The 18535-nt window shown below is 41.5% G+C and overlaps 1 protein-coding gene across 10 annotated transcripts in view; it reads right to left on the minus strand.

Annotated features, from left to right (window-relative positions):
• ZNF185 (zinc finger protein 185 with LIM domain) overlaps window positions 1-18535 on the minus strand; it is a 155254-nt gene that overhangs the window by 82639 nt on the left and 54080 nt on the right. For all 10 annotated transcript variants that reach the window (XM_073543437.1, XM_073543434.1, XM_073543432.1 and 7 more), the window contains 10 exons: window positions 16133-16204; window positions 15375-15446; window positions 14705-14788; window positions 8561-8584; window positions 6768-6833; window positions 6264-6356; window positions 5938-6018; window positions 5682-5765; window positions 2149-2190; window positions 1536-1625 (listed from right to left, as the gene is read on the minus strand). In XM_073543437.1, the coding sequence (XP_073399538.1) occupies window positions 1536-1625; window positions 2149-2190; window positions 5682-5765; window positions 5938-6018; window positions 6264-6356; window positions 6768-6833; window positions 8561-8584; window positions 14705-14788; window positions 15375-15446; window positions 16133-16204 (708 nt within the window). The remainder of the gene's footprint in view (window positions 1-1535; window positions 1626-2148; window positions 2191-5681; window positions 5766-5937; window positions 6019-6263; window positions 6357-6767; window positions 6834-8560; window positions 8585-14704; window positions 14789-15374; window positions 15447-16132; window positions 16205-18535) is intronic.

An 18535-nucleotide genomic window follows, 5' to 3' on the forward strand; every position in this document is an offset into this window, starting at 1 on the left:
AAAAAAAATCTAAAGTAGGCAACCCAAGAAGGAATATTAATATCATCTCTTCTTCATTGTGATCATACAAGGTATCACCTGCCTCATCAAGACAATCCCTTGTAAATCGAGGACTACATGTGTCGGCCACTGGAATGAAGAGCTGGCATTTAATACATGGATGAAACTTGTGTTTTTTATTTTATTTTTCATTTCTTTAATCCGAATAACAAAAGGGCTCCTAAGATGGAATGTCCCTCTATAATATCTATATGCCTCTATGGGGTATATGGAAAGTGGCTGTCTTGGTGGTACAATCCCTTGACATTCATTATATGTATTATATTACTAAAAGACCACGGCTCTAATCTGACAGAGCATTTCAGAGCTCCATTCTCAGGCTCGGTGGGGGTGTTATTGATCGGACCCCACCAAACAGCAAATTATAACGTCATGTGGATTGATGATAACTAGTGATGAGCGAACGTGCTGGGATAAGGTGTTATCCGAGCATGGTCAGGTGCTAACTGAGTGTCTTTGGCGTGCTCTAAAAGTATGTTTGAGTCCCCGCAGCTGAATGTCTCGTGGCGATTCAACAGCCATAACAAATGCAGGGATTACCTGTTTGTTAGACAATCCCTGCATGTGTTGTGGCTGTCCAACAGCCTCGAGACATTCAGGCGTGGGGACTCGAACATATTTTTCAAGCACGCCAAAGACACTTGGACGGCACCCAACAATGCTCAGATAGCACCTTATCCGAGAATGTTCACTCATCACTAATGATAACTTGAAGTGCTGGGAATAACTCTCCCCCTTACATTTTAGATAGCGGTCAGCCATACAATAGTTTGGCTGATCATGTGGCCAGCATCCATCTTGGCCAACTGTCTTATACCTAGAAGCGCTCCTATGTTCTCCATGAGGAAGCCACTACCAAACACCTCTGGGGGCAGCATATCATAGAGAGAACAAAAGGAGCGTCGGTCCAAAATGGGCCATGCAAGATTCTTATGGGAGCCTCCATATGCATTAGACTATTGGCCGAACCCATCAATAATGGTAGGTTCAGCTGATGTTTGTCCAATGTTTATGGGGGAACCTTACTCTTAATGCAAAAATAGTAGAGATAAATACATAAAATAGCAACAATAAGAGGCAATGGCTTATAATAAATTACAGGATGTAAAGAGAAGGTCACATAAAAGATGGCAGGGATGAACTAACCCTGGAATGACCCTGTTAAAGCCCTATCGAAAAGAAGAGCAGAGGGTGAGCATCTGAAGTCGCTGGCCCTATTGTTTTCCCGCTATGTGATATTGGTAATGTAAAACAAACCCAAAAAATCTGAAAAACAGGCAAAACCATAATAAGGAAAAATTCCAGTTATCATCACATCAAAAAAATTACCATGAGCTCAAACCTCAGTTTTTCTCTCAACGTATTGAAGTCCCAGAGATGAGGCCCCCTCATAACACATATTGATAGCATATCCTAGCGGTATAAGTCCTAAACTACTATAATAAAGATTATTGGAGCATCAGTATAGTACATACCTTTTATTATCATCGTATAGATACGAAGACAGGGTTTTAGGAAGTGTTTGACTCTTCTGGGTTGGACTGTTTTCTTCCTCTATTTGCACCCTTTAAGAACATAAAAAATAAATACATGACTTCTCGACTTCTGGCTATATTGTAAGGAAATCTGGGATCTTTACAAGCATTTTCAGATGGAGCTTGTAAGCACTGCACTGAAGTTGACTGGATCACCAGAGCACACTGTTAGCTCCTGATCCGGGCAGCTTCAGAGCAACTGCGCTCCTTCGATACCACAGGAGCAAAGCCGCCTCATATAACAGTATCGTGGGCGCACGGTTTGGGTCAGTGGCACAAAGATGTCACTGATCCAACCAGTCAATCAAGCAGTGGCCATTCTCCTTCATGTTAAAGGACAGGAGATGAGGACAGGCCTTGTAAGCGCTCTCCACTTTGGCCAAGAAATAAGGATCCTGAACAGAGGACCTCATCTGGAAACTCAAAATTCCCCAAAAGGGTAAAAGATAGTGTAAGAGTTCTTACAAGATAAAACTGAAAAAAAGGTGACAAAGTATATTTTAATTTATTGCGATATAATGGTAAAAAATATTGCACAAATAAATAATTTCACCTTTTTGCCACAAAAGGGGTCGATGTTTCCTGTGTTCCGATTCTGAAATAAAATATCTCGATCATAAATGTGACACAATGAACATTTTTTTCTTCAAACTTAATAATAATTTAATAAGTAATTGTTTCTCTATTTTTCTATGTTTCCTCACCCAAAAAATGAAAGGCTTGTTTTCCTAATTACCAACGATATCACTTATTGTTTAGAGAGAGGGAACATACCGTATCCTTGAAGGGTTTGTCCAGTGAAAACAAGTTATCAATTATCCACAGGAAAAGTGTTAACTTGTTGACTTCTGGGACCCTTGTCAATCGGCAGAGAGGGGCAAATTTATCCCATGTAAGGCCGGTTTCACATTTGCGTTACAGGCTGCAGCGCCGGCCTGCGCACGGCCGTCGCTAAGCCCCGCCCCCTGCCGCAACTCCGGCGGTAGCTCCGCCTCCGGGCGCATGACGCTGCACGCGTCATGCGTCCCCTCTCTTTCTCACTGAGGACGCAGGCCGTGCGCAGTATGCGTTTGGCGGCGCCTGCGTCCTTTTGACGGTGCGCCGAGCGCAACCAAATTGCAACAGGTTGCGTTTGGTGCTGGTCGGCGCACCGTCAAAAGGGCTGAGCGACAGGCCGTGTGCAGGCCAGCACTGCGGCCTGTAACGCAAATGTGAAACCGGCCTAAACAAGACGCTGTTAAGAGGCACTGAGAGAATTAATAGGACCAATATATGAGTCCAGGTGTGTAAGGAATGATTAGATGAGATGGGCGGACTAGTCATTCCCACCCTCCTATCTAGGAGGTGCAGCTGGTCTAAAAGGGCAGCTGAGCTGTACATTCCTTGGCCGGGAGTGGAGGTGAAAACACCTCTGGTATTTGGGCCTGTGTATACAAGGTGGAGGACCGGTGTACGTTGCAAGAGGCCGAGTTTTGGACTTCGAATAATGAGCAGCTGAACCGCTCTGTTTCTCATACTGCTGTATGGGCTCTTTATTGAGTTACTAGCTGAAGAGCCCAGCGCTGCCTGGGCATAGTAACCAACTGTGGTTAGTTATAACAAATAATAATGATTATATTGCACATAAAAACATTTCACATCATATATTCAACACTACAGATTTGCAACACAAATTAACTAAACGATTACCCAAGTATCCTCTCCTGTGTGATACTTTCTGCTGAGCAGTGTATCTAATCCTATCATGTGCTACTGACTGCTCAGCCGTGTATCTAATCCTATCCTGTGTGATACCGTCTGCTGAGCCGTGTATCTAACCCTATCCTGTGTGATACTGACTGCTGAGCCGTGTATCTAATCCTATCGTGCGTTACTGACTGCTCAGCCGTGTATCTAATCCCCTCCTGTGTGATACTGACTGCTGATCCATGTATCTAATCCTATCCTGTGTGATACTGACTGCTGAGCCGTGTACCTAGCCTATCATGTGTGTTACTGACTGCTCAGCCGTGTATCTAATCCTCTCCTGTGTGATACTGACTGCTCATCTGTGTATCTAAGCCTATCCTGTGTGATACTGACTGCTGAGCCGTGTACCTAATCCTATCCTGTGTGATACTGATTGCTGAGCTGTGTGCCTAATCCTATCATGTGTGTTACTGACTGCTCAGCCGTGTATCTAATCCTATCCTGTGTGATACTGACTGCTGAGCCGTGTATCTAATCCTATTCTGTGTGATACTGACTGCTGAGCCGTGTATCTAATTCTATCCTGTGTGATACTGACTGCTGAGCCGTGTATCTAATCCTATCCTGTGTGATACTGACTGCTGAGCTGTGTATCTAATCCTATCCTGTGTGATACTGACTGCTGAGCCGTGTATCTAATAGACGATAACACCATAGAAATGATAAGAATAATAGGCCTCAGTTACCACAACTGTCTACAAAAAAATTTGCTGATGGTAAACCAATCACAGCTCATTTTTCATCTTTTAAACAGCTCTGGGACAGCGTGGCGAGTTTTGAGTGGCGACTTTTGTGTTTCGACTTTTATGTGGCGAGGTTGGTGTATGTGTGGTGAAATGTGTGCTGAGGGTGGTATATGTGGTGAAGCATGTAGTAGCGTGTGGCACATTTTGTGTGTGTGTTCATATCCCCGTGTGTGGCGAGTATCCCATGTCAGGGCCCCACCTTAGCAACTGTACGGTATATACTCTTTGGCGCCATCGCTCTCATTCTTTCAGTCCCCCTTGTTCACATCTGGCAGCTGTCAATTTGCCTCCAACACTTTTCCTTTCACTTTTTCCCCATTATGTAGATAGGGGCAAAATTGTTTGGTGAATTGGAACGCGCGGGGTTAAAATTTCACCTCACAACATAGCCTATGACGCTCTCGGGGTCCAGACGTGTGATTGTGCAAAATTTTGTGGCTGTAGCTGCGACGGTGCAGATGCCAATCCCGGACATACATACATACACACACACACACATACACATACATACATATACATACACACTTGAGCTTTATATATTTGATTACTTTCTGTTGGAAGAATATAGAGTTAATAAACCTTCCTGTTTGGACAAGAAACTGAGTGCCTGTGTGACCGCTGCCAATTACCGAAAAGCTAAACCCCTACATCCTGTTAGAATGGAGCGGCAGTGCATATGCTCAACCTGGGCTCCATTCATGTCCTATGCTATGGGGCTGCTAAGTCCCATGCATGGAACAACGGTTGGGCATCCTACCGGCGAAGTCCTTTTGTAACCAGGATAAAAATCTCATATGTACCGATCGTGCAGGTCACACGATCATCAAATTATCACCAATCTTGAGGATGGTGGATAACTTGCTCTATCAAGACAACTCCTTTAATTTTTGCAGTAGCCCTAACTTATCTCTATTTCATTGGGCAAAGTTATTACAAAAAAAAAGTAGAGTTTTGTTCTTTTGTTCATTCGATAGGCGGCCTTACAGGCTTCTGTTCTTTCATAATGAAGCACATAAAGTAGTCTATTTTTTACTTTTCCTATGAATGTTTAGGTAGGAAGGGAGCAGCGTCATTTAAGTATATTGCTGGCAAAAACGTTTTACAGAAAAATCCAAATTTTTGTGATTCGGGTCATTTTCATGGTAGGGATTAATTTTGCATATAGTTCAGCTGATCACTCTTCATTACAATCTAGAATTAAAGCAAATTGCCACTATTGCCAAATTGCCACTATAAAAACTAAAGGAGGAAACGGTGCGAAAATCAAAATTTGTGTTAATCCCAAAAGTTTTGGCCACGACAAGTTATTAGGGATGAGTAGAATACTGTAAGTTCTGAGTTTGATAGTGCTTCTGAATCAATGCATCCAAACAAAAGGGGGAAGATAAAGGGAGAAGATGCAGATTAGATATTAGAAAAAACTTTTTGACAGTGGTGGTGAGCTCTCCTTCAATGGGAGTCTTCAAATAGAGGCTGGACAAAAATCTGTCTGAGATGGTTTAGTGAATCCTGCATTGAGCAGGGGGTTGGAAACGAAGACCCTGGAGGTCCTTTCTAACTCTAACATTCTATGTTTCTATGAAGAGCTCACCCGCTATTTCTTTTAGCTGCAGATATGACGTAGGATCGGTCCCTCGATGATGTGTTTCTTAATACGCTGCTGGCTTGTTCAGTCCTTGCAACAGCAAGAAAGCAAATTAATAAACAATATCCATACATCCTATAGTGATAAAAGTGTGTAGTGATTGCACAATATATAGAAAATAGCTTTACAGGCAAGGACATTGCTGCTTGTAAAATTGTGCTCCTACAGTGATACAGTCTATAAAATATTACGGGTTAGATACCGTGTGGCTTGTTCCTGTTGTGTATAAGGTGTCTCGTCATCGGACAGATCTGTAGATTTGTTCCTTACATTATAAGGTGCCCTGTCCAAAATAGCAAAATCAGTACCACAATTATAATACCTGTCAAAGCCCACCAGCCCACCTCCCAACATTTCACTTCTAAATTGTGGGACATACCACCACTATTTTATCTAAATTTGAATACACTAAAATACTACTTTGCAGGAAAGTCATTAAAAAATCAAGGACTGTTGGCTGGAATAGACCAAAGGAGGATAGAAGACCACAATGTGCGGATGACAATTTATACTGTATAAATATCTTACAATTTCTTGTATTCCTCAGTGGACATCTTGTGGCCTGTAGCCGTGGGTACTCTTGGGAGGCTGTTTGATGTCCGAGGCTGGACTGTGCTGTAACTGAGATCAACATATTTGAGGGTTACAGAAATTTGGCTTTCTACGAGGTTCTTGTTCCAATTTTTATTCCCAATCTCGCCTCTTATATACTCTTATCCTCTTTCTACAGCTGGAAGTAGCTGAAGTATGGGAACCATTCTTAGCAGTTTTTAAGTTGTATAGCCTCATTGTCAGACAGGCTTCAAAAAAGTACTGAGTCCCTGCTGTCTCCGGCCTCCTCTGCCTCCCTTTCTGCTCCCTATGCCTCCTGTTAGGCTATTGAGCTTACAGCTCTACTACTGCTTTGTCTGTTCGCTATATACTTTGCATCATAATAAGAAATGTATACTTTGTACCAGAATCGGGATTAGACATGTTACACACCTCTATTGCCCCACAGAGCCTTACATAGATAGATAAAATATTCATTACCTCTTCTGGAATCCATTGAAAGAGGTTGGGCTCTTTACTTGTGAGACAGCATTTACTGGTTGACCCCTAAAACACAAAGGCACATTTTATCAATAAGGAAGGTGTCATCAAAAAATGACTTATTGCCTAAATCAGGTTTATATATTAAATTTTTTTTTGCATATTTAGCAATGTTTTTTAAATTCACATTATTTAATAAAAATAAGAAATCTGTCGATTTTCACACTTTCTACCAGAGCTGTTTCAGACTTATGCTTCCTGTCGTCACAGGAATTTCACATATACATTAGAGGCAATCAACAGTCTCAGACCCTATCTTTTGTATTGAAGCATCTAATGAGCGTGTGGAAAAGTAATTGTGAAGAGAGGGGAAGAAGGGGAGCTGTGACATCGTCTGTTGTGATTGGTGGATCCTGTGTTTCCAGTATAGAGGTATTTTCCTGTCATTGTAATCCTGCCTGTGATAATAAGTCTGCTGAAAACTCTTCATGAAAGGACAGGCAGTATAAAATTGCCCCAGTGACAAATGTGAAAATTGCAGGATGCTGATTTATTTTTAATATACATTGTGATATGAGGGGAAAAAAACATTGCTAAAATAAAAAAAATACATGTAACACAGAAAACCCTGTGCATTTTCCATTGACATGTTCCCTTTAAGGGCATAGCAATAAACAAACAGGTTACGATGTAGCAGAGTTGAATTCAGGGGCATATATATCACATGGGTATCCATGAACCTGGCCCCCTGCCAAATATAAATGGCTGAAGTCCTGGAGGCAAGTAAAGACTAATCTATCCATAATTGGTGACCCGAGTGAGACTAGATTGGTCGTCTCTCAAGTTCTTCCGATGAGAGCTTTTAATTTCCTCCAAAAAGAAATAATCTATGCTCTCAGTTAATACTACCAGTGCCGGACTGGATTGGCAAAGACCCACCAGTAACATTGATTCTTGGGGCCCATTGTTCAGCTACATGCAAAAATAACCTGACCCTAGTACACAGATTTACTTTTGCTTCTATATAATAATTTATCTAGCTTGTTTAATTAGTGATTAGATGACACTTTCATCTGCAAATTGTGATCAAATGTACTAGCACTACTCATTAGCACTCCTTCACAGGGGCCTACCAGAGGATTCTCCTGTTCTCCGGTGGGCCAGTCCGAGCCTGAATACCTCCTTTCTATAAATCACTTGTAAGGCCACAACTAGGATATGGGATCCAGTTTTGGTTTTGGGCTCCATATAAAATAGGATATTGGAAATTGAGAGAGGGTTCAAATGCAGCAACTCCTCCAATATGATAAGTTGGGCTTGTTTAGCTTAGAGAAAAGATGCCTCAGAGGAGACCTCATTTACATGTATAAATATATGTGTGGCCAGTACAGAGGACTGGCACGTGACTTGTTCCTTCCAAAGACCATATTGCTGACCAGTGGGCACTCATTATGAGTGGAAGCAAGGCGATCCCAGTAGCTAAATAGGAAAGGGTTCTTTACAGTTAGAGCAGTCAGACTGTGGAATGCTGTCCACAAGAAGTAGTAATGGCAGACACTGTAACAGTTTTTATAAAAAAGGGCTGGATGATTTCCTTCTGGGTCATTTAATGACAGATAATGTAGAACTGGTGGAGAAAGGTTGAGCTTGATGGAGCTGTGTCTTTTCCCAACCCATGGACCTATGTGACTATGTATTGTTGTTCTGTAATATTATATCAGTTACATATTGTTTATATTAGATATAGTTATTATTATTATGTATAACGTTACTGATTCTAGAAGAGCACGTACCTGATAATGTATGACGGCGTCACCCTGCACAGATACAAGAAAACTCAGTCACTCTGCACAAGCCATCTTCTAAACTTTCGAAGATACAATGCACTTTACAAATGTAGGAAACTTTGCCATAAATGAATCACAAATCCTGTAATTTACACTACTGTAGGGTCAGATGTTGGATATTAGGGAATATAATTTCGGATAGTTGGGTCTCCAGCAGCTGTGCTATGTACATAGGGAGAGACCTGTCAATGAAGGGTGGCGGGCGGGGAGAAACCACCAAGGACCCACCTATCTGACTAGTCTCCTGTGCAGTACTATCCCCTCCAGCTATTAAACTATGCTTTTCTCTGAAATGTTGTAGGATTAAACACATATGGCTGAAATCGTGCAGCCAGTATCTGGTACATGGTGTCCGTGGATGGGGCAGCATGTAACAGCTGCCAGGTTCCCTTTAAGTTCCTCCTTTTGGCATCAACAGGTAGTCAGAATTTCATTATGTAAGAGGTTACCCTTCCACATTAAAGGTGGTGGATGAAGTAGAAATTGTTTAAACTTACTAACATACTTTAAATATGAATGCTCCCCTGACCTCCTGATTATATTGCCTGCTCTGGGGTCTATGAAACTTCCATACCCCTCCTCCACCATGGCTGAGAAGCTGTCTTAGCTAACGAACTGCCGCATGTTGGCTACATATCTGTGTGCCGCATATCCGTGTGCCATATATGCATATGCCACATGTTGGCTACATATCTGCGCGTCGAATATCCGTGTGCCATATATGCATATGCCACATGTTGGCTACATATCTGCGCGTCGTATATCCGTGTGCCATATATGCATATGCCACATGTTGGCTACATATCTGCGTGTCGTATATCCGTGTGCCATATATGCATATGCCGCATGTTGGCTACATATCTGCGTGTCGTATATCCGTGTGCCATATATGCATGTGCCACATGTTGGCTACATATCTGTGTGCCGCATATCCGTGTGCCATATATGCATATGCCACATGTTGGCTACATATCTGTGTGCCGCATATCCGTGTGCCATATATGCATATGCCACATGTTGGCTACATATCTGTGTGTCGCATATCTGTGTGCCATATATGCATATGCCACATGTTGGCTACATATCTGCGTGTCGTATATCCGTGTGCCATATATGCATATGCCACATGTTGGCTACATATCTGTGTGCCGCATATCCGTGTGCCATATATGCATATGCCACATGTTGGCTACATATCTGTGTGCCGCATATCCGTGTGCCATATATGCATATGCCACATGTTGGCTACATATCTGCGCGTCGAATATCCGTGTGCCATATATGCATATGCCGCATGTTGGCTACATATCTGCGTGTCACATATCTGTGTGCCATATATGCATATGCCACATGTTGGCTACATATCTGTGTGTCGCATATCTGTGTGCCATATATGCATATGCCACATGTTGGCTACATATCTGCGTGTCGTATATCCGTGTGCCATATATGCATATGCCACATGTTGGCTACATATCTGTGTGCCGCATATCCGTGTGCCATATATGCATATGCCACATGTTGGCTACATATCTGTGTGCCGCATATCCGTGTGCCATATATGCATATGCCACATGTTGGCTACATATCTGCGCGTCGAATATCCGTGTGCCATATATGCATATGCCACATGTTGGCTACATATCTGCGCGTCGTATATCCGTGTGCCATATATGCATATGCCACATGTTGGCTACATATCTGTGTGTCGCATATCTGTGTGCCATATATGCATATGCCACATGTTGGCTACATATCTGCGTGTCGTATATCCGTGTGCCATATATGCATATGCCACATGTTGGCTACATATCTGCGCGTCGAATATCCGTGTGCCATATATGCATATGCCGCATGTTGGCTACATATCTGCGTGTCACATATCTGTGTGCCATATATGCATATGCCACATGTTGGCTACATATCTGTGTGTCGCATATCTGTGTGCCATATATGCATATGCCACATGTTGGCTACATATCTGCGTGTTGTATATCCGTGTGCCATATATGCATATGCCACATGTTGGCTACATATCTGTGTGCCGCATATCCGTGTGCCATATATGCATATGCCACATGTTGGCTACATATCTGTGTGCCGCATATCCGTGTGCCATATATGCATATGCCACAGTTTGGCTACATATCTGCGCGTCGAATATCCGTGTGCCATATATGCATATGCCACATGTTGGCTACATATCTGCGCGTCGTATATCCGTGTGCCATATATGCATATGCCACATGTTGGCTACATATCTGTGTGTCGCATATCTGTGTGCCATATATGCATATGCCACATGTTGGCTACATATCTGCGTGTCGTATATCCGTGTGCCATATATGCATATGCCACATGTTGGCTACATATCTGTGTGCCGCATATCCGTGTGCCATATATGCATATGCCACATGTTGGCTTCATATCTGTGTGCCGCATATCCGTGTGCCATATATGCATATGCCACATGTTGGCTACATATCTGCGTGTCGTATATCCGTGTGCCATATATGCATATGCCACATGTTGGCTACATATCTGTGTGTCGCATATCTGTGTGCCATATATGCATATGCCACATGTTGGCTACATATCTGCGTGTCGTATATCCGTGTGCCATATATGCATATGCCACATGTTGGCTACATATCTGTGTGTCGCATATCTGTGTGCCATATATGCATATGCCACATGTTGGCTACATATCTGCGTGTCGTATATCCGTGTGCCATATATGCATATGCCGCATGTTGGCTACATATCTGCGTGTCGTATATCCGTGTGCCATATATGCATATGCCACATGTTGGCTACATATCTGTGTGCCGCATATCCGTGTGCCATATATGCATATGCCGCATGTTGGCTACATATCTGTGTGTCGTATATCCGTGTGCCATATATGCATATGCCACATGTTGGCTACATATCTGTGTGTCGCATATCTGTGTGCCATATATGCATATGCCACATGTTGGCTACATATCTGCGTGTCGTATATCCGTGTGCCATATATGCATATGCCACATATTGGCTACATATCTGTGTGTCGCATATCTGTGTGCCATATATGCATATGCCACATGTTGGCTACATATCTGTGTGCCGTATATCCGTGTGCCATATATGCATATGCCACATGTTGGCTACATATCTGCGTGTCGTATATCCGTGTGCCATATATGCATATGCCACATGTTGGCTACATATCTGTGTGTCGCATATCTGTGTGCCATATATGCATATGCCACATGTTGGCTACATATCTGCGTGTCGTATATCCGTGTGCCATATATGCATATGCCACATGTTGGCTACATATCTGTGTGTCGCATATCTGTGTGCCATATATGCATATGCCACATGTTGGCTACATATCTGCGTGTCGTATATCCGTGTGCCATATATGCATATGCCGCATGTTGGCTACATATCTGTGTCGTATATCCGTGTGCCATATATGCATATGCCACATGTTGGCTACATATCTGTGTGTCGCATATCTGTGTGCCATATATGCATATGCCGCATGTTGGCTACATATCTGCGTGTCGCATATCTGTGTGCCATATATGCATATGCCACAAGTTGGCTACATATCTGCGTGTCGCATATCTGTGTGCCATATATGCATATGCCACATGTTGGCTACATATCTGCGTGCCGCATATCCGTGTGCCATATATGCATATGCCGCATGTTGGCTACATATCTGTGTGCCGTATATCCGTGTGCCATATATGCATATGCCACATGTTGGCTACATATCTGCGTGTCGTATATCCGTGTGCCATATATGCATATGCCACATGTTGGCTACATATCTGCGTGTCGTATATCCGTGTGCCATATATGCATATGCCACATGTTGGCTACATATCTGTGTGTCACATATCTGTGTGCCATATATGCATATGCCACATGTTGGCTACATATCTGCGTGTCACATATCTGTGTGCCATATATGCATATGCCACATGTTGGCTACATATCTGCGTGTCGCATATCTGTGTGCCATATATGCATATGCCACATGTTGGCTACATATCTGCGTGTCGTATATCCGTGTGCCATATATGCATATGCCACATGTTGGCTACATATCTGTGTGCCGTATATCCGTGTGCCATATATGCATATGCCACATGTTGGCTACATATCTGCGTGTCGTATATCCGTGTGCCATATATGCATATACCACATGTTGGCTACATATCTGCGTGTCACATATCTGTGTGCCATATATGCATATGCCACATGTTGGCTACATATCTGCGTGTCGCATATCTGTGTGCCATATATGCATATGCCACATGTTGGCTACATATCTGCGTGTCGCATATCTGTGTGCCATATATGCATATGCCACATGTTGGCTACATATCTGCGTGTCGTATATCCGTGTGCCATATATGCATATGCCACATGTTGGCTACATATCTGCGTGTCGTATATCCGTGTGCCATATATGCATATGCCACATGTTGGCTACATATCTGTGTGTCACATATCTGTGTGCCATATATGCATATGCCACATGTTGGCTACATATCTGCGTGTCACATATCTGTGTGCCATATATGCATATGCCACATGTTGGCTACATATCTGCGTGTCACATATCTGTGTGCCATATATGCATATGCCACATGTTGGCTACATATCTGCGTGTCGCATATCTGTGTGCCATATATGCATATGCCACATGTTGGCTACATATCTGCGTGTCGTATATCCGTGTGCCATATATGCATATGCCACATGTTGGCTACATATCTGTGTGCCGTATATCCGTGTGCCATATATGCATATGCCACATGTTGGCTACATATCTGCGTGTCGTATATCCGTGTGCCATATATGCATATACCACATGTTGGCTACATATCTGCGTGTCACATATCTGTGTGCCATATATGCATATGCCACATGTTGGCTACATATCTGCGTGTCGCATATCTGTGTGCCATATATGCATATGCCACATGTTGGCTACATATCTGCGTGTCGCATATCTGTGTGCCATATATGCATATGCCACATGTTGGCTACATATCTGCGTGTCGTATATCCGTGTGCCATATATGCATATGCCACATGTTGGCTACATATCTGCGTGTCGTATATCCGTGTGCCATATATGCATATGCCACATGTTGGCTACATATCTGTGTGTCACATATCTGTGTGCCATATATGCATATGCCACATGTTGGCTACATATCTGCGTGTCACATATCTGTGTGCCATATATGCATATGCCACATGTTGGCTACATATCTGCGTGTCACATATCTGTGTGCCATATATGCATATGCCACATGTTGGCTACATATCTGCGTGTCGCATATCTGTGTGCCATATATGCATATGCCACATGTTGGCTACATATCTGCGTGTCGTATATCCGTGTGCCATATATGCATATGCCACATGTTGGCTACATATCTGTGTGCCGTATATCCGTGTGCCATATATGCATATGCCACATGTTGGCTACATATCTGCGTGTCGTATATCCGTGTGCCATATATGCATATGCCACATGTTGGCTACATATCTGCGTGTCACATATCTGTGTGCCATATATGCATATGCCACATGTTGGCTACATATCTGCGTGTCGCATATCTGTGTGCCATATATGCATATGCCACATGTTGGCTACATATCTGCGTGTCGCATATCTGTGTGCCATATATGCATATGCCACATGTTGGCTACATATCTGCGTGTCGTATATCCGTGTGCCATATATGCATATGCCGCATGTTGGCTACATATCTGTGTGTCGTATATCCGTGTGCCATATATGCATATGCCACATGTTGGCTACATATCTGCGTGTCGCATATCTGCTACATATCTATATGCTGCATAGCTTTCTTTGTGTGGCCACATTTCCAATTTGTGTTCCTATAACTCACTGGAGCTAAAGTGACATCAAAAGTGACATAGAACAAAAGCAAATTATTGGTAAGATGCCTAATTTATTGGTTGAGAGACATTAGTAAATGGCACACATTAACTAGCCAACCATGATAATTAATTGTTCATTACCCGCTTGAGTCCTGTTGTGTAACTTACTTGGCACCAGTGGTCGACGATGGCGGGGACGGCTGAGATGTAGATGATGATTTGTTACTTTCATTCACACTATAGGAGAATTGCCTGGTGAAAAAAATAAATTATTTATGGAATAATTCTGAAAATTACTATGTATAATAGGAGAAAGGTAGAAATACACATTAGATTACAGATAACCTGTCACTTGCAATATTTTTATCACCTGGTGTAAATATCACTTTTCTCATGAATCCAGCGTTTTATTTCTTTTTTTCCTGCTTCTTTCCATTCCTGAGATATGGCCTCCTCTTCACTGTATGTAACGCGAGTCATTTAGCCAATCGGGTGTGGTACTTCCCATTGGATGAGCTTATGACCATACCCACTATGCTAACAAGAGAAGGTTTACATACAAGGAGGAGAGGACAATATCTCTGGAACGGAGAGGCCCAGGATCAAAACAAAAACATCGCCGTATTCAGGAGGCATTTACATCAAGTGATGAAAAAAAAAAACATATTTATGGTGACCTTTTGGGGCTTGGGCAACAATCTAATGTGCACAGGGACAAACACTGGCTGTGATCATGTGCTGGATGCTTGGAAACAAAGATCGAAAGGAGTACTATTTTTTTTTGGAGGGCGATGATCGTAATATATGACAATTCTTTTTAAGCCAATCTATTGCGTACTTATTGACTGAATGAACCGGTGGTGATGAAGACGTTGTAATAATCTCTTTAGCTGTAAATGTTCCTGAATTCCTAAAAGACAAAAAAAAAAATAACAGTATAACAAAAAGTTAGTAAAGCGAGACCATGATGTATCCATCTTCATAACATCCACATGCCCTCGGAAAGCCCTTTGAGGGTCAAGAAGATAGGGGTTGTCTGCTTGAGAAGTCATATATTGGATCCTAGCATTATGAAGGGCCATCAATAGTGGGTAAAGAGGTTATCCACTACTGGTCCATCCCTGCGTGGCAGCTAAAAGTGGCCATAATATAATAATAAAAAAACCATATACATACTTCCCGAAACAGCGCCACTTCTCTTATACCGGCTCTGTGTCTCCTGGTCGAGTGACCACTGCAGCAAATCTGTGGCCGGTAATTGGCTGTAGCCTTCATTATTTTGTCAGAGTCAACGTCCGCTCTCATGGAATAATGAAAGGCTTCAGTGGTCACGTCACGTAATAATGTTACGTGACCCCTGGGAAATTTATGCCAACATTGTAGGACCGACGTCGGCCCGGCAAGTAAGTTTGTGTGATTTCATAATTTAATTATGGCCACTTTAGCAGTAAAGAAGAGGCTGCCCAGCAGTGGACATCCCCTTTAAGCTTCATGATTCTGCTTCAAAAGATTCAGATGTTAATTTTCATTTTCTCTAGATTTCACATCCTTTGTACATTTCATTATCTGTATATTAGTAACTACATATATAACCACCTCTCAGGCTTTGAATCTGGTGTTGGAGACCAAAGGAACTTCCTGCCCTCGAGGGACTTTAGCTGTGGTGATCTAAAGAAAAAAAGAGAGAAATTATATAAAAAAACTGGCCTTACTTCTACAAAGTGTATGGATAAAAAATTTCGAAGGCGCTTCTGTTTAAAGGTATGATACTAATTAGACATCCAATTTGAAAATTTTGATCTCCAGCTGGATAACAGGACTGATGAAAACACTTTGCTCTTTAAAAAGATTTTTTTATTCCCGGAGGTTACAGATAGGAAATAAATCCTGCATGCCAATTAAAAAATATATATGCAGTATATCTATGTACGTTTTACTTTATTTTCAATCTCCAAACAGTTTCCTGCAAAAAAATTATTTCTACGAAGAGGAACCTACCCTGATTGTCACGCTCAGCTACACGTATTTAGTGTACTGCTAGCAAACCAAATTGACGGCCACAGTCATATATTCTGAACATGTGTGCTTGCTGGGGTCTGTTTGTGTCTGCAGAATGAGCTAACTGAGAAGATGTCAGTGTGCCTTTTCTGGCTGGAGAGTCTAGAGCTTTCTTCTTTGTATTTTTCTGAGGATTTATGATCATAGACTACATCAAAGTTTATATATCCGATAGCTTTGGGCACAAAATACTTATTCTCCTAAATCAACCATTAAATTATCCTATCAAAAAAGCTTGGAGAACTTCTTAATAAAATCAACAATTCATTATTAATCGCAATAATTAATAAAACACATAAATTGTAAGTAGTACATGATAAGACAATACATGATACCTTCAAATAAGAAGTGGTACAAATATTAGATAGTTCTTTAAAAATACGTGATTATTCTCACAAAAACACCGTCCTCAATATTTTGGACTATGGAACTATATTCACCATAACATTCTCAAGAATTTCAGTCACAAATCTCCACAATTTATTCATACAAAATCAATGCAGAAATTTAATGTGGGATTCTTTTATTATTACACTGCCCTTTAGTGGAATAGAAAGAATTACATCCTATTGGTGATTTAAACCACATACCTTGCAACAATCTTTCCTATAGTTCCTTACATGCCTTTTTGCAGATTGTGCCAAGCACCATCCCATACCCATATATATCTCCATTAAATCTATATCATAATCACTGCAAAAGTGCATAAACAAAGAAGAAAGTTTTCTAAAGTGCAATATAGTAGTATTACATTAGTGCAAGGCAATCCACATAGCAAAAAGATACATATAACCCTGAATCAGACTGAAGGACCACGTGTGGAAACCCCCTAACGCGCGTTTCGCGTTCTTGCTTCTTCCGAAGGGGTCAGTGTTTTTGTGAGAATAATCATGTATTTTTAAAGAACTATCTAATATTTGTACCACTTCTTATTTGAAGGTATCATGTATTGTCTAATCATGTACTACTTACAATTTGTGTGTTTTATTAATTATTGTGTTTAATAAATAAATGTTGATTTAATTAAGAAGTTCTCCAAGCTTTTTTGATAGGATAATTGCATCAAAGTTTAGATGAACTTTGTGGTCATAAACAAGAGAAGAGGAGATCATTTTCTAAAAACAAATAAGAGTTATAAATTCTCCTGTCAGAATGAGCTGACTGACAGCTTCTCAGTTAAAAGGTTATTCTCAACATGTGACTTGAGCAGCAAAAAGCTCTCAAGTGTGTTCACTTCTTTGTAGCTAGGTGGACGGGCGCTCCTCCTTGAATGACAGTTCTAGCTAAGTGGCATCATTATTCTGTTGAGCTTATCTTGCTACTAATGTACACTCAGGTGTAACAGTGCTTGTTCTGAGGTTGACACTGTCATCACTATATTTGCATATACTGTATGCCTTTGAACAAACACATGAGAAAGGGAAAGTGAAGGCGGGCAGTCTATAGTAAAACTAATTTGGAAACACTGACAAGTGGTGGCTTGAGTCTTGTGATTTTGCAGGAATGATAGCAACTCTGGATCAGGAGACGACAGGGAGGGAGAGGTGAGCAGCTGTTCAAAAATTAATGGGCTGTAGAGAGTTGACTAGTATCTCGGGAGTTAACTCCTGTTCTGGAATATATCTACTGTGCACACTCAACTTAGCTCTGGTGGCCAATCTCCTTGTCAATGAGCTATAAGGAATGTAAGACAAAGCTCTCATAGTAGATAGAAAAAAACAAGTAAATTGGAAACTTGTTTATTCTCATGCTGTTTAACTAACGACACCAATTTCACAAAATGAGAATACACCATGGAAATGAAAAGAATCAATGAGCCTGTAAAATTCAAACAGTGCAAATTGCTTAATGAAACCCAATTGCACAAAAGATTTCTAACTCCAAAGATATGCATTTATGTAAAAAAAAAAATTATACCTAAAGGTGTCCATATCTAATTTT

The sequence above is a fragment of the Dendrobates tinctorius genome, unplaced genomic scaffold, assembly GCF_039654945.1.
Source record: "Dendrobates tinctorius isolate UK_male_01 unplaced genomic scaffold, ASM3965494v1 ptg000133l, whole genome shotgun sequence".
NCBI lineage: Eukaryota > Metazoa > Chordata > Amphibia > Anura > Dendrobatidae > Dendrobates > Dendrobates tinctorius.